Source organism: Salvelinus sp. IW2-2015, linkage group LG35 (genome assembly GCF_002910315.2).
Source record: "Salvelinus sp. IW2-2015 linkage group LG35, ASM291031v2, whole genome shotgun sequence".
In the NCBI taxonomy this organism is placed as follows: Eukaryota; Metazoa; Chordata; class Actinopteri; order Salmoniformes; family Salmonidae; genus Salvelinus; species Salvelinus sp. IW2-2015.
Window position 1 is genome coordinate 6,185,688 of NC_036874.1, and position 22,490 is coordinate 6,208,177.

The following is a 22,490-nucleotide window of genomic DNA, read 5'->3' on the forward strand; positions in this document are numbered from 1 at the left end:
GAAATTGCTGATTGCTAAGAAGCTATTTAAGTTTATTTTTGACCATTTTAATGGAAAACAATCACAATAAGTTCATTTTTACCCTGAAATGACTTGATATTGACATAGAAATGGCTGCATTGGAACTTTAACACAATCACATATTGCAGAGTCACTTACAGCTGCTTTGACCCACTTTTTAACCTTTTGTTCCTAAGATTAGTGTTGTCCCTCTAGTTTCAACATTACACCCTTCAATACCTGAGTGATTGCCATTAGAAAGTTGAGCACTTCATCTCCGTCTCAGTCACGGTTAAGGCTTCTTTTACACACCAACTGTCATTCGAGAGTAGTAAAGCTTTCCCCTCCCCCTCAGGAGACACACTCCCATGGCATGTGTAAACATGACATGCCAGGCTCAAGACAATACTGGAGGCCTGATAAGAATAGTGTAGTAATGCAAAGCACATGTTAAAAGTGCAGGCCTCATCTTTATAACACCCCATCATTCTGTGAAATAGTTTGTCAGGAAGCGAAGGGGGTGATGCTCACACCTCACTCTTGTTGAAGGCAAGGCAATGTTCATCCCATTTCTCCCCTCAGCTTTTCAGATCGACTGGAGAAGTCATCTTATTTCCATGTAATAGGTAGTATTGTGTATGGATCTTGTGGCTTGATTCATTCAAGTTAGACCAGTCCTAAATGGCACTCCCTCGCCAAGTCACAAGAATATAAGAAACCATAGTCGAACAAGTACTAGGCCAATGCTGCCATTGCAATGTCAACCATAAAAGCAGGCAAAATGAACACATCTATTTCATTTATTCAATACATTTCCATTAGAAAACAGAACTTTCAGTTTATGTACATAACATATACACATTACTATTTAATTTATTTACAGTTTAAACATGGTTCTTTGTATACTGCTGCATCGGCAGGCATCTGCACAACACTGAAGGTTTCAGTTGACAGTCACAGGTTTGCTGGACAGACTGGGTTAGAGCCCTCCACTGGAGCCTCTGGGTTCTCAAGTCTTTACATCACACCATCACCATACTAGTTCAACTAAGGCACCACGGAGAGGCTAGCGCAAAACTACATTTCATATGTAACTGCATTATACCGGGTTATCCCCCCAATAACATATATCAAAATCATAAATAACATGCATYCCGTGACTTAAATAGTTTGCCTTTGGCATTGTTAAAGMMCTGAATTCATAGCCCTATGGATGTATATGGACATAAAAACATTGTAAGGCTTATATTAACAAATAAATACAATGTTAAAATTACGTACAGTTGTAAGTCGGTCCAAAGGGTCTAAATCAAACTACTGAAGTCAAGTTTTCCAGGAATGTGTTGTGGCGTGAGAATGCACAATGAGTCGTTCACAGTATGGTGAAAATACGTAACTTCAAAAACAGTGTTTAAGAAGGTCGTATAGCAAACAGTTAACCCTGCACTACCCTTTCAAACAGCTGAAATGTTTAAATGTCACCATAGCAAACATCAAGACTGCTTTCAGTGTTATTGTATGGCTGAGCATGTCCAGGAGTATCCAGATTTAGACTATTCAGCACCAGATACATATGACAACAATGTTAAGAGACTGAGTTAAGCAACTCAACTGTGAGTATCATGTACCAATTCACCTAAAATAATTAGCTTTAACTATCAAAACATCCCATGTCTTGAAATACTCAGCTTCAAGTAACAGAGGGAGAGCAGCAGACATGCTTTACTATGGAGGAAGATTTGACTTGAGTCACCTCAAATGATCTCCACGTAAAATTCTAATTCTGGGGATTAAGACTGCGAGAACAGGGTCTTTGTTGCAATCATTTGACAAAATAAGTCAATATAGTRACCATGAGTTGATTTCCATGGTTGTACTGCATATATTCTCTGATATCCAGCTTGGTATAGAAAGTTAAATATCTTAACATGCTACACAAAGGTGAGTTATGACCAAAAGCAAATTTGATTGGTCACGTGAGGATGAGGTTCCGAAGTTAGGTTTCCCGGCCTCTGGCTGGTCAGGCATGACATCTAGGGAATTMACCCTTCATCTGGTTGGTCAGAAGATCAACACGAGGAGACCCTGGGGCTCAGTGATTGGCTGTTTTCTCTGTGCTTTTTGGTGGAGTCAATATCCCTCCWATGGCAGCAGGTGATAGTCTGTCTTTGCTGTCCGGTTGCCTCTGGTGAGCGTCACTCTGCAACAGACAAGATGATTCATTAAGAACAATGAACATTTGTATGCGCAGTTCTATTCTTTTACTTAAAAAATATGACTTTGTAGCACAAAATGGCTGCCCATGCATCACCAAGATGGCTGCAATACATTTCTGGGTGAAAGCAACTTGCTACTCCCAAACACTGGTAGAGATACTCTAAACATCCAACAGTGAGCAGCCATTCTGGTTGTTTTCTTTGAATATTGTACCCATTCCAGCCCCTGAAATGTTGTGTGAGCACTCACCAGCATGGAAAGGTAGTCTACGTGGGTCTGGATGTTGTGTCTGTCATCAGACGTCACTTTATTAAAGTCCTTGAGCTCTGCTCTGGGACAGGCGCTGACCGTGCGCATGAAGGGGGTCATCCACCGGACACAGGGAGCAATACTATCCCACGTCAGACCTGCACAGAAACAGACAATAGTAACTATGTAATAACACAGGAGGGCTGTGGCATTCTTGAGTGGAACCAACCTATGTGCACGATGTCAAATCAATGCTTACCTGATACTTTGTGGACAACATCAAATGAGAGAAAATGGCAGAAGGCAGCAGCAGACAGTATCCCATACTGGTAGTCCAGGGAGTTGATGTCCAGTATGGCCAGGTCTAAAAGCTGTAACATGAATAGAGACCAGGACAACCATTAACAGTTATAGGGAAGCTAAAAACCTTCCACGACAGTCAATCAGGAGAAGTTGCGGGGGGGTGCTAGTGGACTCACCTGTGTGATCTGGATGTAGGTGTCCTGAGAGAACTGAGGTACMAGGAAGTTGACGCCATCCTTTAGGGATTCCACCTGCGCATAGAGCTTCAGCCACGTGATCACCGTCTCTGGACACAGGTTCCAGTTCAACGCCTGATGGAGGAGAGGAGTCATTAAGTAATGTGTGACAACTGAATTAGTACAGTGTTGGGCACAGGGGGTTTCTTACCTTCAACATGACAAGTTCCATCTCCAGGATCGCTTCTTCCTCACAGGCTCCGTCAGTAACGTAGGCAAACTCATGGAGCTTTGGAGGGTAGATTTCCTGAGGGGCATAAGGAGGGAACAATTAGATTTGAGAAAAAGGAAAAAGAGACCGCCATCTTATTCATTTGTTATGACAGTATAAACTAAAGCAGTTGTCACCATCCAGAAGTGCATGAAAATGGAGGMCGTTACACCTACCTCTATCTTAGATGCGATGAAGAGGGCTGTGATTCCTATGAGCTGCAGTCGGTCCTTCGCCATATCATCCTGTGTCAGCATGAAGCGGTCAAAGAAGTCCTGAGCCAGATAAGCAGTCTCTCGATGCAGAGTGTACACCTCACTCACCTACAGCAGGACAAAACAGGGATGGGTTAGACATCAGTCACGTCTGTACAAATCCTGGGGCACTGTAGTAAACAAGTCAAAGTACTGGAGATGTAGAGCCCCTGAGGTAATAACTATGGAGGTGGAGTATCAGACCTTTGGCTCATGCATATCCAGTCATTACAAATACAAGTGTGGGTGTAAACAAGGCATATAGATGGGTACAAGTAATAGGCCCAAGATTGAATAGAGTACAGCAAGTCATTTCAGAGACACACGTACCTCTAGCAGCCAGTCCAGGAGAATGGCCCTCATCTTGGGCTTTAGTTTGGGGTGCTGCTGTAGGAAGGCCTTATCATGGACATACTTCAGCTCCTTGTTCAGCATCTTAATCCACACGTCATCTGAGCTGGCCCAGCTGCCAAGGGGAAACACACACAGGTCTTAACAGGACGTCCAGTGTGCAATCGCATGGACTGAGGCCCAACACCAGATACTGAATGTGTCATCAATAGTGACAAACCACAAAAAGTAGCCCATGTCTAAAGTTTCTCTAGTTGCAGGTYTACTTCCACCCTGACCTTGTATGTAAGAGTTGCATTGACAGTGCCATAAAAAAAATGACATTCWGAGTTTTCCTAAGTAGCGTTGGGGGGAGGGGGTACAGTTTAGGAACAAAGACATGGGAGCAATTGACACTAACGAGGTGTAAAAGGAATTTGGGCTAAGCCCCTTCAACACACACAGTACCTGAGGCRGGGCAGCGGTGAGGTCTTGATGAAGATGTTCTTGAATCGGAACTGCTTGAAGCCAGAAATGTCTCTGGTCATCACCAGCTCCTTGTGTGGCGTTTCTACAAGTACACATGGACTTGCCCCTTCTTCTGACCACCGTTTCTAGAGAGAAAAGACACCAAATTCAATCTCTTTTCATCAGCATATAGTCACAACCAGCGAATGCAGATAAATAATGCATTTACAGAGTGAAAAATCCATATAGCCAACAGAGCCATCATTAACAAATAGGTCACAGCATGCTACACGCACAGTGAAAAATACCAAACTGTTCAAAGCTATAGTACACATGAACTTAAAACACCGAAAAGAGAATTTCTATTTTAATGGTAACAGAAAAGGGTATTGATGCGCGTTCCATAGTGTATACAAAACAAAGAATGCGACTTAGATCAGGCGGGGGAGGAGAAAGCGAGGGACAGACAAAACGCGGGGTTATTGCGCGCTGTCTAACCCAGTGACACAGATAACTAGTCGGGTGTGTATGTAGCGTTAAGTCTCATCAATAATTACTTCTACATCCATGCGAATTTTACCATAGTTCACCCCTATATTCTCCTACATGTTTTACAGTTATCAATCACTGGCACAACTTGGTAACGATAATTGGTTGAATAAACAAGCAACAAACCTGTATTTCATAGCTTTGTTTCTTCACTGCTGGCATCTTTTTTGATGGCTGAAAAGTAAGAGGACAATACAATTAGCTGTAGTTCTTATTTGGCGACAGACCAATAAAAAACAATACCACTACACTAATGGTTAAAAATAACACTGCTATCTAATTAAACAAACCTCAGATTTTCTTTTTCGTGTGATCTTTACATTCTGTTCCGGTGCGTTCTCATCTCTTGCTTGTAATGTGATGCGACCACTGAAAGGACAGACAACTTTTAATGACAGCAAGCAGTCGCCATACCAATTGCTTTCAAACATGTACAAATAGATTTTATAGTTAGCTTGCAATCATGCTTGTGGATAACGAGGCTTTATTAGTGTGGCTTCCCATACCTGCGTCTAACGTTAGTCATTCTGTCAATTGAAGGCTTCAGAGTTCCACTGAAAAGGAGATAGGGCGAAAACATTGTTAAAATGGCAAAGACAGWTTAGAGTTTGTACAAATAAGCATCTTCACAAGTTCAAAACATGATTGGATAATAAAAGGCTGTTTTTTTCCGGGCGGTAAAATGTATGCCAAATGGGTATAGAGGGTTGAGTTTGTGAGGACCGTCCTCATTTCGACAAAGAAATCTGCCACAAATTGCATAAAATCTACTGTGTCCGTAGTCCCAATGTTATGTCAGAAGCCCTGGTAATAACTTACATTGTTATTGTTAACGAAGGTAACCATATGATAATTATTTGATGGTTTGTGAAACCCAACTACGCGCCAATTTCTCGAAGCGGGAGGATTTGGACAGTCACTATGGCTAGCWACAGTAGCTCACCAGTGAGCCAATTTTAACTCTATTACATTAACATTAAAATAAAGTAGATAAATATATAAAGGATATGATACTTAAAGAATGTATTGCAACAGCAATAATTCAACATTGCTAGGTAGAATTTGCATGTGTAGTTTCCTGGCTAGCAAAGTTACTAGCTAACTATCTTTATGCCACGTCCGTGAAAAGCAGTGGTGGCTTGCGTGTTAACGTTAAATATCAAGCAAAGTTGATAACAAAGACAGCTTCAAACCAATGTGAAGAAACAGATGTATTGTCTTATCAAATCAACTAACTAAATGTTAACCAGACAGTTTGCTAACGTTACCAGTCGCCCTTGCAATTTGGTTTCTTTTCCAGATTTTTAGACAAACAAAMAAATCCCAATAAACTGAATGTTCCTCATCGACATAGTAGCTTTACCACTAATTTTCTGAATAAACTCCTGAGATATATATAGCTAGCTAGCTAAATAAGCAAACATTTCCTCTCCAGCTTCTTACCCTCAGAAATGAATGAACGAATAATGATCAGCTGGCSCGCCGGCGCCAATCTTTATATATCTGACCATTCCATGGCAAGTGCGCATGTGTGTTCCCGGTTCATTTAAACGCGCTAAATGTTCAAATCTGAATTCCATTTATTGCAAATAAGAAAGCGAACGTTCTGTTTTATTTCCCCAGAGTTAATACATTTGATCACGTGTTTGTGATCTTTATTAGGAACGTTCGCTCATCGACTTTGTATGGATGGCGGATCTACTTTGCACAAGAGGGGTTTCATTTATATTTTGGGGGGGAAAGGGCGCATTCCTTATTTCCCGGTTAACCTTAAACGACGCAGTAGGCGTTGAGTTAGCCTTTACATGTGGTCAAGTATATATAAAAAAACGTTTAAGCTCTATTTTCTWATTTTTTCTCTGCAAGAAAAACACTTCCGTATTACAGGTCCACCTATGGGAGAGGTTTCAAACTCTCTTAGCCAATCAGAGGAAGGTCAGGAGAAACAACGTGGTCTTCCTTCAAAATGTAAACAACCCGAGATGAAGACAGCGTGGAGCACTGTCATATTGAAACAGGAAGATTCTAACACGTTTCAACGCTGTTATTATATGCTTATTGTTATTGTACATAGATTGAGCTAGGTTGAAGCTTTTTTCACTCCTCTTCTAGCTAATGCATTATTTGTCATACKGGACCCGTCCAAATAGTGACATCTACCAGAGGGTAGTATCATGTATACCTATACCACAGTTTCTTACTAAACCATGTTTGCCTATACCGTATATAGTAAAGAAGGATCAAGGAATTACATGGCTAAATATTCTGAAATACATTTATTTGTATTTTTATATAAGCTTGAAATGGGCATGGTCTAATTGACTCAACAACCAAAAGCATAAAGTTKAGCTTTTTTAATGAATCAGAAAATCAACAGTTATTTCTGGTTGCTTAGCTGGCCAACTGATGGATTCCACTTTGTAGYATACCCCTCAGATTTCAACACACAATAAACATGAGTCATTATTCAATTTTATAGCCTTTAAAACAAGTGTATAGGATTATTTTATCAGAGTTATTGTTTTCTGGGTCACTGTTTATTTTCTGAAGTGTTGAATCAGTTGTTTGTTTGTAATAGTTATTGAAGATCTTCCTGGCAACTACTTTGCTCTGTTGTGATTGGTCAAACATTTGTGATAACTCGTTCTCAATTGTTTGATGAAGTCCATCTTTTAAACGTTTTATTAGGCTTTAATATTACTGTGCAAAGCAGTTACGTACTCTTTATTCAGAACTCATGAGAATGTCATACTGAAAGTAACATCCTAGCTGTCTCAGCTTAGTGCCATAAAGGGTTTGGTTTGGAAATTAAGTCCAGCCTGGCTGTGGGTCTTTCTTGACATGTCATCATAGTTGAATAAACCTGGTAGAATAAAGGTTAAATGGATCAAATGGACAGAAACGGAAGAGTATGTGTATGAAAACATTTATTGTAGACTGTGGCTTACATCATGACAACAGATCATGTATTACAGTTTTAGAAGACTACCACATTCTCATTTGCAAATTTTGCTGACCATAAAAACAGAGTGAATTGATCTCTCATACGTCCAAAATACAAATAATGCAATCAGTTAAGTAGATAAATAACAGTTAATGCTCAAATTCCTACACTTTTTTGGCAAAGTGCTGTATTATTCCAGTAAACTAAATCAAAGCAGAAGTCTAACACGTAGTAAAAAAAAATGCCACCAAATTTTCTTCACACAGGAGAAAACAGGTTTGCTACATTTGTGTATAAAAGCTGTACATGGGCTGGGTGGTTCACGAAGAGAAGCTACCTCCTGTGTGCATAGCTGATTTGCTTTTGTATGTGTTGTCCCTTTGGACAAGAGTTCAAGTTCTTCATTAATGCATTKTCATTATACTGTTTAACCTGGAAGGCACGTGATCCACAACAAATTCAAGGCATAAAACAAAATACAAATCCCTGTTATTATCATCAAGAGTTCAGACMGACAGCCGAGGACAAAACAAAATGGCTCCTTCCAGCTTCACACATCAAAAATGAGGACTTAGCCATCTCCTCCATTCCCTTCGTCCTGTTGCCCGTGTCACAACAATGCAGTACAAAAATTGACACGTCAAATGATTTGCAAACTTTTGCAATCTGAGAAATGTTTAAATAAAAAAGATACACAAATACAATGGCTAGGCTTAAATCACTTCACTATAAATCAGTTTACAACGATATAGACAAAACCAAATGAAACCACCTTAGTGCTTCTTGATGCTACCATGCTAAATACATCTGAGTATGTATGTACTGTGTATTTCCCCCAATAAGTACAAAGAAACAGGTGATATTAGGTCATAATATCAGGTCATCATAATATTAGGTCATATAAATTGAGTTTGCCTGGATACTTGACTTTTAGAGGTTCTATGAAACTAAAATAGGCTATTTGAGTGTTTGAGTTGTCTCTGTGCTTTCTTACCACGAGTGCACAGATTCATGTTGTCACAAACTTGACCATTTCAGAGCACAAAGTCTCCAATTTGCAAACATTGTTAAAGTAAAGAAGAATATACTGTAAAAGCAAAAACAATAGTAATATAAACTATTGCAAGGTTAGAGTTTCCTGCTACTTTTTTGGTTGGCATTTTAACATAATATTACTAAGTTATGTAACTAAGCAAATAAAGAACARGGCAAAAATCCAACTCAAAACAATGAAAGTACACAGAAAAAAATATATAAACAAAAATGAAAAAGACTAATAGTTTTACTCCATCTTGGTGGGTTATAACAGTCGATTGAGAGAGTAGGAGTTCATTTTCACAGTCCTTGGACAAGCAAATGTTCAAATTCAATTTTATCGAGACGCACACAATTCTTTTAAAAGGTCAATCATTGATCACAAACATTACCACAAGGCAAAGCACACTATGACAAATTTGGAAGTTCTCCAGTATGTACAAAGACAATTAACATCCGTCAAGTAATCTGCATTTTAGTAAAGTGTAAAGGTGATTGGCTATGACCCTGAGAAGTGGACTGCAGATTTAGAACAAACAATGAGAGATAAGATACAAAAACAWTTTTTTTTTTCTGTTCTCTCAACATCTGGAGACTAGCGCTATACAACCATGCAACAAATCACACACTAACATAGTCAAACCGCTGCTTACAAACATACCTATGTAGATAAACGCTCATACTAACTTCATACTGATATGTAATATAAGTTCTTTYAAAAAATATGGAATTYTTTTTAAATACATTTTACATTTATTTATTTTTATCTTAAATTCTACTATTATAACAAGGCGATTAGTGATATTTAACCCAGTATTTGACCATCATTTTCTCAAACAATATTGTGAAAGTACTGAATTACTAAGTTCAAGGCAGGTTCACCCATAGTCAAGAGAGGGGAGGTGATGATTTTGAAAAGTAAGTTGTGGCCATCAGAATGACAAATTACATTAGTTTGCCATGAAGTGATAGAGGAAGCAATTTTATTGGAGGGGCATGAGAAACAACCTTGTTAAACTGTCCTAATTACAAGTGAAAGACATGCTCCTTTTCTAAATGCCTACTCTAAAGACATCACAGTCATTCTATTAAGCCACAAACTCTCTTCTGATAGCACACAACCACTCTATGACAGCATACAACAACTCAATGACATCACTTACAATGTCACTACGACAGCATACAATCAACACTATGATATCAATCAATGACATCACACAACCATTCTATGGCAGCATACAGCCACACTATGACACCACACAACCATTRCAGAGTGGGTGAAAGCGGAGAGTGTCGCCACAGGTGTAATATCTGATTGAACCAGTCTCTCCCAGTTACCATGTGGTGGTGGGGACCTGCAGCGGAGTAAAGTGACCTATGGCATTGATTCTAAAGGAATCCTCATCACGCCTCTTCATTCCAGAGTGGAGGATCGGTGGATGAAGGGAGGAAGTGGGGAGATGGAGAGGATGTTGCAGGATGTACTCTTTGCGTGGATTCAGGTTGAGATGGATGGATGAATTGATGGATGGAGGGTAAGGGATAGGGCCAAGACCTCAGTAGTTGAGGTGCCTCTGGCCAGGCTGGTGTAGATAGGTGGTGGTGGTCTTGGCCTGCTTGGCCCCTCCAGTACGCAGCAAGTTGAGGCGGCGCAGGGCGTTGCGGGAGAGGAGCTGGTGCTGGGCRGCGCCACGTACCCTTTGGGCCAGTCGTCCATGCTGCTGTGCTTGGTCTAGAAGGCCTGGGACGGCAGCCGCATAGCAGCCAGCATGGAGGCCGGCTCTGCACTGCACTACCGTTTCTGGCCTATAGGGGGAGACAGGAAGGGTGCTGGATTGGTTAATCCATGTTCTTTTTTWAAATTTTCGCCTAAAATTACATACCCAAATCTAACTACCTGTCAGGACCTGAAGCAAGGATATGCATATTCTTGATATCATTTTAAAGGAAACAATTTGAAGTTTGTGGAAATGTGAAATTMATGTAGGAGAATATTTTTTTAAATGTCAATTTTAAATGTAACCTTTATTTAAAATAGGCAAGTCAGATAAGAACAAATTCTTTCTTACAATGACAGCCTACCGGGGGAACAKTGCTTTGTTCTGGGGCAGAATAACAGATTTTGACCTTGTCAGCTCAGGGATTCGATCCAGCAACCTTTCGGTAACTGGCCCAACGCTCTTACCACTAAGCTACCCACCACCCCCAAAATATAATATTATATAACATATTAGATCTAACAAATATAATGCATTAGATCTGGTAAAAGATAATACAACCAAAAAAAACTTTTTTTTTCTCTTCTCCATCTTTGAAATGCAAGAGAAAGGCCATCATATAACCAGGAATGTCATACATGATGGATCATTAGCTTACACACTAACTTTTACACATCTAGATAGTCGGGCGGGGTGGGTGTGGAGCCAGAGACAGCAGGGGTTCAAACTGTAGAACCCAGTTCCTACATTTGAATACAAAAATTGATTTTATCAAACAGAACTATGCTACATTTTATCTCTGGGACCCTCAGGTGACAAATCAGAGCAAAATTACTGAATGTAAGTACATTATTTACCTTCAGAGGTGAATGTATCAAACCAGTTGCCTGATAAAAGTTTGTTGTTTGTGCACTCTCCTCAAACAATAGCATGGTATTTTTCACTGTAATAGCTACTGTAAGTTGGACAGTGCAGTTAGATTAACAAGAATGTACATTTTCTGCCCATATAAGAACATGGGAAATGTTCTTGTTACTAACAACATCATGCTAATCACATCAGCGCACATTACCTCAACCGTCCTGGTATAGGGATACCGATCCCGTAGAGGTTAACCTGTTGAGGACAGAGGGCGCTGTTTTCACTTTGGGGAAAAATGTGCCCAATTAAACGGCCTCGTACTCAATTCTTCCTCGTACAATATGCATATTATTATTACTATTGGATAGAAAAACACTCTCTAGTTTCTAAAACCGTTTGAATTTTTGTCTGTGAGTAAAACAGAACTCATTTGGCAGCACACTTTTGACCAGGAAGTGGAAAGTCTGAAATCGATGCTCTGTTCAAGGGCCTCCCTATAAATGGGCATGATACGTATGAGTATACATGCACGTCATACACCTTCCCTAGATGTCAAGAGGAAGTGAGAGAAGAAATGAAGTGTTTATCTTGGTCTGAGGTGGAATAAATCCTCTTGGCACGACGAGTCATCATTTCCTGTTTTCTGGAAAGCGCGAAGATGGACCTGGAATGCCTTCTGAAAAGCTGTCGTTATGGCGACTACTATCTCCGGCTTTGATTTTATTTGATACATGTCACAATATCATCGTAAAGTATGTTTTTTCAATATAGTTTTATTAGATTATTGAAATTTTTCGGGACGTTAGGCGTGTTGCGTTGTGTGACTTTGTTCAGGAAGGAGAGCTTCGCGCCACTTGGCCAGTGTGCTTGCTAATTCAAGAGGGAAAAACGATGTTCTAAATCCAAACAACGACTGTTGGACAAAGGACCCCTTGTACAACATTCTGATGGAAGATCACCAAAAGTAGGACCCATTTTGTGATGCTATTTATATTATCTGTCGAACTGTGTACTAGTAGTTTTGCGCCCAGGTTTTGGCCACTCTCTCGCTATAACATAAGCCTTATGTCGTAATGAAGATATTTTTAGATTCTAACACTGCGATTGCATTAAGAACTAGTGTATCTATCATTTCCTATACAACATGTATTTTTTTGTAATGTTTATGAATAGCTATTTGGTCAGAATAGGTGAGAGTCTAATAGAAATATCCGCACATTCTGGGAAAAAGATGCTACGTTAGCATAATGTATAACCACTGATTTCAGCTCTAAATATGCACATTTTCGAACAAAACATAAGTGTATGTATAACCTGATGTTATAGACTGTCATCTGAGGAAGGTTTATGAAGGTTAGTGAAAATTAATATATTTTTCTGGTTTATTCGCTAACGCTAACGTGCCTATTACTAGCGCTAACGTGCCTTGATGAATGAATGCGGTTGTGTGGTAGGCTATTGTAGTAAGCTAATATAATGCTATATTGTGTTTTCGCTGTAAAACACTTTTAAAAAAATCGGAAATATTGGCTGGATTCACAAGATGTTTATCTTTAATTTGCTGTACACCATGTATTTTTCAGAAATGTTTTATGATGAGTATTTAGGTATTTCACGTTGGTCTCTATAATTACTCTGGCTGCTTCGGTGCTATTTCTGACGGTAGCTGTGATGGTAGCAGCAATGTAAAACTGATTTATACCTCAAATATGCACATTTCTCGAACAAAAACATAGATTTTTGTGTAACATGTTATAAGGACTGTCATCTGATGAAGTTGTTTCTTGGTTAGTTTGGTTGGTTTTGGTAGTTTGGTTGTTTCGTGCATGCTACCTGTGCTGTGAAAAATGTCTGTCCTTTTTTTTGTATTTGGTGGTGAGCTAACATAAATATATGTGGTGTTTTCGCTGTAAAACATTTTAAAAAATCGGACATGTTGACTGGATTCACAAGATGTGTATCTTTCATTTGCTGTATTGGACTTGTTAATGTGTGAAAGTTAAATATTTCTAAAAAATATTTTGGGAATTTCGCGCTCTGCTTTTCAGTGGATGTGGGAGGAGTTCCGCTAGCGGAACGCCGGGGCTAGAAAGGTTATTAAGCATAAATTCACTAAATTTAGGTGCTGTAACACTACTGCCAGTATTTTGTGTAGCAAAAAGTCCTACCTGTGACAGGGGGTGTCAAGCGAACGTCGTCCCGGTTCCATGCCCACAGCGGCAGGTGTGTCAACAGGGGGAGGGCAGAGATTGAGGTTGAGGGAGAGGTTGAGGGAGAGTCGTGGGGGACAGTGGGTGGTGTACACAGACATGCTGGGGTGTTCTATCAGCAGGTTCTCCAGGGGGCTGGTCTCCAGTACCATAGGCTTGCCCCTCGTCCCCCCGCCGAAGCAGGGTGGGGGAGTAACGAACCAGCTCTCCTCTAGAGAACAGGCCTCCAGGCGCTGGAAACCCCCCTCTTCTTCCTCCTCCTCCTCGGGACCCCCATACTCGGTGTCAGCGGTAGAGTCCAGGGAGGTGCAGGAGGCATAGCGGATRGGGGAGCTGGCGATGGGAGAGGGGACTACCACAAGGTCCCCCTCGTCCGAAGTCAGGTCCACCTCAGACAGGCCGTCACCACAGGGGCTGGAGCAGGCCTCAGCTGARGAGAAAGGCAGGGATTGGTTAGGATACATCATCAGAATTAACATTTAAATAAGAAATGGAAAGTTTCTGTTYGCAACAAAGCATGTAGGGTATGTGTGAAAATGTGTTTTACAACCATTGAGTTTTATAATTGGTGATAAATATATTTTTTAAACTCCCTGTAGCAAAATGTAAAAATGCAATATGATGGTCYTGAGCTCAACCTGGGTGGGATGACAACTCATATACAATACCCTGACATGACTTTAGGGGGCAATATGGCACCAAGAGAATGGCTTTAGCGATCAAAACAAAAACCATATTTTCGCCTGACGCATAGGTGTCAAAGCCCTACAGCACAGAGCAGTGTTCTATTGGTCAGAAAAACATGCCCGACCCAAAATACTATAGTGTGTGTGTGCGCAAGAGCTGTCACTCATAGGATCAAGCAGCTTCAGCAACTCCCTCTAACAAACTRCTGCCAAATGCTTTACAGTCTTTCCCAACTCTAGAATGCACCAAAACATGTTTTTCCACTAGCTAACTATCTCAACTCGCGATGCTGCTTAAAAGGTTAGGAGAAAAACTAAGTTTCAATAGAATAAATCTAATCAAGTTAAATGAGGTRGTCTGGCTGGAGAGAGAAGTTGYATTCACTGCATGCCTGGGCTATATAGCATGTCTTGCTTTGAGACTCGGTGGTGTTACTGTCAATAGTGCACTAAAAAGTCAGAATAATATACTACCATATGGGAAGTATAATGGAAAAAGCAACTTGATACTAGATGGGAATCAAAGACAGCAGATTGCTGTTTGGGTTCCCATTATACTAAAAATAGCCTGCACGGACATCTGGCCAAAACTTCATTCCTGGCCAAAGTTTAAAGCTGACTGTCTGTCTTTTTTTGGACAGAATCTCTGACAAACAGCTGAGTGTGTGCATGTACATGTTTGTGTATAACTGTGTTCTTTGTGTGTAACTGTGTGTGTGTATTGGATGTGTTCCCATGTGTGTATGATTATGAAAGGTTTCCTCTCTTTCCTTTTCAGATGTAGTGTGTATAGATGTGTTGTGTTCCTCAGAGTGTGTTCATTTCTGATTGTGTGGATGTGTTACGGTGTCTGTGTGTGATAGAAATACACCCACTCCCAAGGACACTTCAGTTTCCATCCTCATCTTTCTCTGTCACGCATGTCAGCGGCAGTGCAGCCACCTTGTTTACTCAAAAAAATAAAAATCTCACCCATGCTGACACACACACCTTCAGGGTGATCCGCACGCTTAGCAACGCAGCAGAACCCTAAAACGGCTTACATCCCTCATCACTGTCTCTGTAAGGCCAATTAGAACCTGTAATCCTCTCACCCCCACCATCCACCTTGTGTTTGTGTGTGTTTGTGTGCGTGTGTGTACTGTATGTGTGTGCGCACGTAGGAAGGGGGAAGGAAAGCAGTCTACGCTATTGATATAATAGATTGGMRGTTTAGAAGAAGTAGGAGACTAGTGCCACTTGAGGTGTTGAGGTGTGCCAGGAATACAGCTCGTACACACTAAGTAGTACACACTTTAAGTGTGTGGAATCAATCCCTACTGTAAAATAGGTCATGGTACTGCAGTCTGTGCAGGAAAGAATTATTCAACGCTTTCAGACAAAACATCTGACCTCTGCTTACTGCAATCACTCTAACAGTTCTACAAAACAGACATGTAATAAAGGGTTTATGATACCATGTATCAGCTGATAGAGATTCACTATAAAGTGATCAGATGAATCATTATTATATGATACTGTTCTATGATCATATAACAGTTTGGGTAAGGCTACAGAGTGCTGGACTGTAGGGTAATATATCAACCACCTGTTTGTGAAGCAYTATGAATGCTTTTATAGGCATTTAAGCATTTACCTGGAACACCTGTAATGAATGATGTGTAAAATGGATTACGAACACATTCTCAGCCTTAATGCATTTCCAAAGGTTGTCGTAAGAGGCCATGACATACATATGTAATACCTATACCTGTAAGTCCTATAACGAATAATGGACATGATAGACAACGCTATGAATGCATTAATCCCAGGTGGTTTGGGTCATAGACTGTGTTACTGACGGGGCAATTCTGGAGGGGAATTCTGCTGGGCCGCCTGCCCACACGTCTCACTCCTCAGAGCCCAGAAGGGTAACTCTACCGGGCCTATTTTTATCTTCCTCCCCTTATCCCCGCATGCTTTTGTTTGACCCGTTTACAGACATATTGCCCATATACTGCCCCATATCCCTTCCACCACCCTCCCCCGTACAGGATTCAGTCTCTCACACCTTGAATATTCACACACTTGTGGAATATGAGATGTGATGTATCAGGGACATACGGGCTGGATGCACTCCCTTCCCCCCAAAGAACAAGTGTGTGTGTTATTGAGCGGCATTTATATAGTGTATATGTGTAGAACCATGTGTGTATGGGCACACGTGTATGTGCTTTTGTGTGTATGGATACTGGGAACCTTGCCAGGGTTTAGAGTAGCATCCTTGTCTGCATTTGTGAATGCAGGTGAACTTAAGTTGCATCGGTACGAAACRGTGGTTTATGGAGACTATAAGGCACCTAAGGATTGCATAGCCAAGCAGTTTGATGAGGTCAGTTCTTAGATGCTTATGATATGTATAGATCTGATAATATGCTCACATGGAAAAACAAATACTGGAGCGGCTAAAAATCAGTGTTGACTTTTAAAAGGTAGTGAAGTTCCCACCATGTGACTGTATGGAAATTATGCTCACTGTTGAACCCATCTGAACCRTTTTGTACATGAATACCAGGAGGTTATGGTGTGCGAGGGGTTGTTTGTGTTTAGAGTGTGTATTTGCATTTTTATTTGTGTATTTTACTGTTYATGTATGTTTCCTCTGTGTGTGTGTGTATGTTCTGAAACTCACCCAGATAGTCCACCAGGATCCACTCTTCATCCTCCTCCTTCTGGCCAAAGTCCTGTTCTCCAGGGCCTACTCGTCTCACCTCCTCCACATCGTCCCCGAACAGGACGCTGGTGAKCCTCTGGAACATACTGGGACTCCTTGGGGGGGTACGGCGGGACCAAGGGGGGGCTGAGCGGTGCGAGGACCGGGGCGAGGGTGGGGAACAGGCACTTTGGTCATCAGCTGCAGGTGCTAAAGTGCTTCAATAAGGTACGGATGTCTATCATCTGAGGGGAGCCGTGCAAAGTCTGGTCATAGCTCACCTCGACGTGTGCAAAATTACAAAGGACCTGAGAGACAAAAGGGGAGGGGGAGAAAGAGAGAGAATAATTTGTTGTGATCTTGAGTGACACATTTGAGACCATATACATGAGCTTATAAAGACCTGTGTGAAAAGGGAGGRGGGAGATGCATACAAATATCCTTTGGYTTTTTGGCAATTGGCAGGAGGAAAACATGGGTCAGCCTGAAAGACATCTATGTTTATTTCTGGGTTACTAGTTTGAGAGGACAGTCCAATATCAACGCTCTCTGCCCAAACCAGATTTTATATATCTCTAATACTCGATAATTAAACATATAAAAAGGGTAGCCAGATCATTCACAACTGTCACAAACTTCAAAGAGGCACCGTATGTGGTCGTAAATGTTTACAGGTGTGGGTATCATTTGCCTATGTAACAGTATAACTTTACGTCCGTCCCCTCGCCCATACCCGGGCTCGAACCAGGGACCCTCTGCACACATCAACAACAGTCACCCACGAAGCATCGTTACCCATCACTCCACAAAAGCCRCGGCCCTTGCAGAGCAAGGGGAACCACTACTTCAAGGTCTCAGAGCAAGTRACGTCACCGATTTAAAGGCCATTAGCGCGCACCACCGCTAACTAGCTAGCCATTTCACATCCGTTACACTTATCTACCAGACATCCCTCAAAGACAATTATGGAAATAGACCCATCATCACCTAGCTGCCAACTGACAGACATACTGGCCAAATATGTGTGGGCCCAATAGGTCTGTAACCTAGCAGCTTGTTCACTGATAAGGGTGGTCCTTTATAGAACACACACTATGGTGCTGTATCTTCACCTAGGGGTCAACTCTCTGTGACCATACAGCCCAGTATTGGTGGTAAAGGCCTGACCKTTCTTTACAATTAGACCTCTAGTCAGTAAAAAGCCAGACAGCATTTTCCTCTGTTGATAAAGTGAACTACTACCCCCACACGGACACACCAGGGATACAWGCCAGCATTTACACTGACTTCAGGTCGTAGATTATGACCCCTGACCTGAAGCAGGATTAGTGATACACAACAACCATTATTCTGCCATACAACATTAAATTCCTGCTGTGAAGCCACATTTGTCAGTGCAAATGTAAACTATGAGTTGTATGCATGTACACATTTATGCAAAACAAATACAGAGCAGTGCAGCCAATAATTAGAGATCCGTGGGTTTGTAAGATCTGAAAAGCTGAGAGAACTACAGTAGCTTCTTTATGATAATGTTCAAAAAGGACAAGACCGCTGTTTGGTAGACCTGACACAAAAACTGAAACTTGGAAACTGAAACCTGGTCTGCCAGGCAGGCTACAGGCAAACACACACATTATGCCCAAATTACAGTTTGTCATATATTACTTAACATCAGACATCTTCGTCAGAAGATTTGTAGGCTGCAAGAGAATGCAAACACTTCGTTCTTTGATTCAAAATCCTCTTATTTGTAAGATTCAACGACAGAGAAAATGAGCAGCTGTGCGACGAGGTCAAGGGACTGAGGGCTTTTCTATGGGACTTTATCTACAGTATGTCCAATACGCAACTGGGTTATAATCTCCTGCACCTGTTCGTCCTCAACAAAATATCGCTTGCATGCATTGTTTCCTTTCGAAAACGCTGGCTCTATTCAGATAGAAAACAAGGAAGGGGGGGGTGAAGATGCGTCGTGATATTTATTGAACATATTTACTGAACATTTACTGAACATTTATTGTTCAAAATGGCAGTATATTATTAGTAACGAAATGAAACGGTAGGTTATGTGAGAGCTCACTTTCTTGTCGTATGTGTTTGGATGGTTGGTTGGAGGCCTGTCGTCGACACCTTGGAACAGAGAACGTTAGTACCSTAACGATTACGTCATATGGATATTCTCACACAGATCAAAATGCCTGATATTGGTTCTGTAATAAAACAAATAAATCACTGAAAATATCAATAAATGTTCAGTTATTACATCAAAAGTAACAAAAAACTTCAAMTCGTGGTAGGCTGTCTGATTGCAGGATGGTTTGTTGACTAGCATACAAGCAGAGGGTGTAGAGCGTAACCCTACACCTCTTGGGCGGGTCGCAGCTCTTACAATGTTAATCTGCCAGCAAAGTACAATTCTGTTTTGTGCATATAAATAGCACCTCCTTCAATAGATAGGGAGACATATAGACCTTGCCATGATAATACATTTTCAGTAGACTGCGGTCTGCCTCTTATTTGGCAAAAATGGTCYGAGAATCTTATTTTTGCTACACAAAACATTGTTGGTGCATAAAAACAGTGGAAATAGGCTGTGTTTGTGCTAAACCGTTCTTGTGAAAATAATGTCATGTCAACAATGGTCTACAATTGAATTGCAAAAGATTACTGTGTGTTCTTCGAACAACAGACAACAAAGAGAACCCCAAAAAACTCACCTGCGGCAAGAAAAGATGTGAACAGCAAAGGACGGATATTTAGTGATTAAATCCTTAAGACTTTGAGGTAGATTGTATCTTTTAGAAAATATTTAAAAAAGTTTTCTTCGCAGAAGAAATTAAGTACATGGACCTTTGTATTCGGAGCAACACAGTTCGTTACTTTGTCCGAGCCTTTCCGAGGTCCCAACTGTTCCCTTTGTTATTGTTGAGGCGCACTAACAGCTGATCCGAGAGACGTAGTTTTCAACAGCCTATGGGAGGGCCCTGTATTAAATCTGYAAGCCAATCATATACCGCCGTTGACTCTGACAAACAGTCACCAACGCACGTGACCCACCCCAGAGAAAGACAAGACTGGGCTAAACCCAGCCCACGAATTTTTGGGATTGAGTCTTTCTTCAAACTTGTCAGAATATTTGACAAAGCACCCTTATTTCCTGTGATGGGTAAAATATGTTTCCTAATGTTTTTTTACTATTTCCCGGATTAATTTATCAAGCTTTATGGATAGCAGGCTAAGAATTAGCAATATTATAATATGCCTTATACCATGTTAATAAAATGCTTATAACCCTATGTTATATAACTGTCCATAAATGGTAAATGAAGCCATCCTGTAACATTTCCTTCGCTCAATAAAACATCGCCCTGTAGCCCAGTGACAGTCAAATGCTCTAATAATGTGAAGGTGACATTATCAAAAGTACCAAAACACTATTCAGCACCCATGCATTAGAATTGACAAAAAAAAGTAAATTTAGGAGTGTGGGACCATGTTACAAAGCAATGACAGCTCGGCCCCCTCCCGAAAAGGAAACATAACATCTATATTTTTCATTATTGTAACCTTACACCAAGTTTTTTGTCGTTGCAATCACAAAAAAATGAGATGGATGTATGTCTCCTCTATCGGGACAGAATGGGCCATTGGCTTCACAAACAAAAAGGATCCAAACAAAGGAAGAGGGGATAAAAAGATGACAATGCACTCAATACAGAGTATGTCGGTCACCAGTGAGGGGTACAACAAAGCACCCCTTCCCTCAAGCRGTGCAAATTGGGAAAAGGGGCCTGATCCAATGGTACACCAACCCCCATACATAAACCAGATTAAGGACACTTTGGACAAAGGACCTCCTGGGGCTGGTTGCTCCAGTTGGTCGTAAATGGGTCGTAACTCTACGTCCGATGTAAAATGTGCTGGATTGCTGGCCCAGTATTCCATTAGGGTGAAAATGGGTCTGCATTTCACAGTGGGCATATAGACAGACATAGAAGTGTCTTTGTTTATTTCCTAAGTAAGCCATACACAACTAATATGTAATAAATACCAATAGCATATCGTTATTGAGGAGGCTAGAAAACACCACTCAATTTGGCTAACATTTCCCCAGTCGTGTAGGCAATCCAAAACGKACATTCTGAGAAGAAAAAACATAATTACTGATTGATTTATCAAGACGAGTCCCCACGCTTGTATCAAAGTAGCGCAGTTCGGGCTCCAGAGTGGCGCAGCGGTCTAAGGCACTGCAGCTCAGTGCAAGAGGCGTTACTGCAGTCCCTGGTTCGAATCCAGGCTGCATCACATCCGGCCTTAATTGGGAGTCCCATAGGGCGGCGCACAATTGTCCCAGCGTCGTCCGGGTTTGGCCGTCATTGTAAATAAGAATGTGTTATTAACTGACGTGCCTAGTTAAAAGGTTAAATWAAAAAAATAAACGCTGAAATTATTGCTGACCACACACACCTATCGCTAGCTATTTAAAACGGTTGGATGACTGGGAGTTTCTGTAACAATATGATAAATGGCATTARCCTACTTTACTCGAATATTCCCAGAGTAATTAACCATCCAGTTGTGGTTGAGAAAAACGTGCATGCATAGTGGTGGGCTTTGTGATGTGATGGGACGAAMATGCCTTGCAAAGTTTAGAATCAATGATGTGTTTAAACCCTGGATGACTAACAGGGGGCGCTGCATTGAACCCTGCGCGCAGCCATCTTGGCACTCAATTCTAAAACAYATTTTGGAAGCTATAAAAATGCATTTATTCATATCTACATTCGTTTTCTATTTTAGACACCTTAATGCATACTTTTAAATTATATTGTGAGCAAAGACATTTTCCTTAAAGTATTTTTGTTGTTGAGAGTACTGTTACTGTCCCCACTATAACAAACAACAAATAGTTWAATACATGTAATTTTGTCAGTCCCCGAGTCCCTCAAAACATTTAATTTAAATACTGTAGAATTCCATTCATCMTATAGAGGACTGCTCCTAATCCGGAGTGCCAATATGGCCGAGCGGTGGCTTCCAAGCCTCTCAATAGCATTACCAATCCAGGCTTTTTATAAATCATTGTCTAGAACTGCCATGACTGACCAACCATAATTACGAAGCATCAAATCTCATGAAGGCACATTGTTTACATCGGATTTAGCTATGACTAATCTTATTTTTGGTTGGTGCAACCTAGCATTTTATACCAACTTTATTTTTACACCCAACTGGTGCAATCTTCCCCTGGCCTGCTGGCCAAGTATTCCATTGGGGTGAAAATGGAACATAATTTCACAGTGGGCCTATAGACAGACATAGGAAGATAAGACATGTCTAAGTAAGCCATCCACAACTAATATGTAAGAAATACCAATAACAAATAGTTTGAGGCGGCTAGAAAAATAACTACAAGGCAAGTATGTAGATTGAAAGKGTTTCTAAATATATCCTAACCCACAAAACAAAGATCCATGTTGAAATGAGGAAGTCTCTTGTCAGAGGGCTGAGAGGTGGGTAGGAT

General features: G+C 40.9%; 2 protein-coding genes across 4 annotated transcripts; both read right to left on the reverse strand.

The window, feature by feature from the left end:
* Positions 1-785: 785 nt before the first annotated feature.
* On the reverse strand, positions 786-6,319 carry LOC111959114 (G1/S-specific cyclin-E2). Of its 2 annotated transcripts, none has more exons than XM_023980559.2 (12): positions 6,261-6,319; positions 5,324-5,371; positions 5,108-5,186; positions 4,944-4,991; positions 4,269-4,414; positions 3,801-3,936; positions 3,393-3,539; positions 3,157-3,252; positions 2,946-3,080; positions 2,726-2,837; positions 2,467-2,624; positions 786-2,200 (listed from the first exon to the last, which is right to left on the reverse strand). In XM_023980559.2, the coding sequence occupies exons 2-12, from the start codon at positions 5,341-5,343 to the stop codon at positions 2,093-2,095; spliced, it is 1,185 nt and encodes a 394-aa protein (XP_023836327.1). In that variant the 5' UTR covers positions 5,344-5,371; positions 6,261-6,319; the 3' UTR covers positions 786-2,092. The 2 variants fall into 2 exon arrangements, with proteins under 2 accessions (XP_023836327.1, XP_070293477.1); XM_070437376.1 differs by lacking the exon at positions 6,261-6,319 and adding an exon at positions 6,086-6,192.
* Positions 6,320-7,727: 1,408 nt separating this feature from the next.
* On the reverse strand, positions 7,728-19,894 carry LOC111958821 (tumor protein p53-inducible nuclear protein 1). 2 transcript variants are annotated; one of them, XM_023980102.2, is made up of 5 exons: positions 19,684-19,894; positions 19,047-19,096; positions 16,943-17,271; positions 13,544-14,015; positions 7,728-10,602 (listed from the first exon to the last, which is right to left on the reverse strand). In XM_023980102.2, exons 3-5 carry the CDS (start codon positions 17,067-17,069, stop codon positions 10,353-10,355), a joined length of 849 nt encoding a protein of 282 aa, XP_023835870.1. In that variant the 5' UTR covers positions 17,070-17,271; positions 19,047-19,096; positions 19,684-19,894; the 3' UTR covers positions 7,728-10,352. The 2 variants fall into 2 exon arrangements, with proteins under 2 accessions (XP_023835870.1, XP_023835869.1); XM_023980101.2 differs by lacking the exon at positions 19,047-19,096.
* Between the last annotated feature and the right edge of the window lie 2,596 nt (positions 19,895-22,490).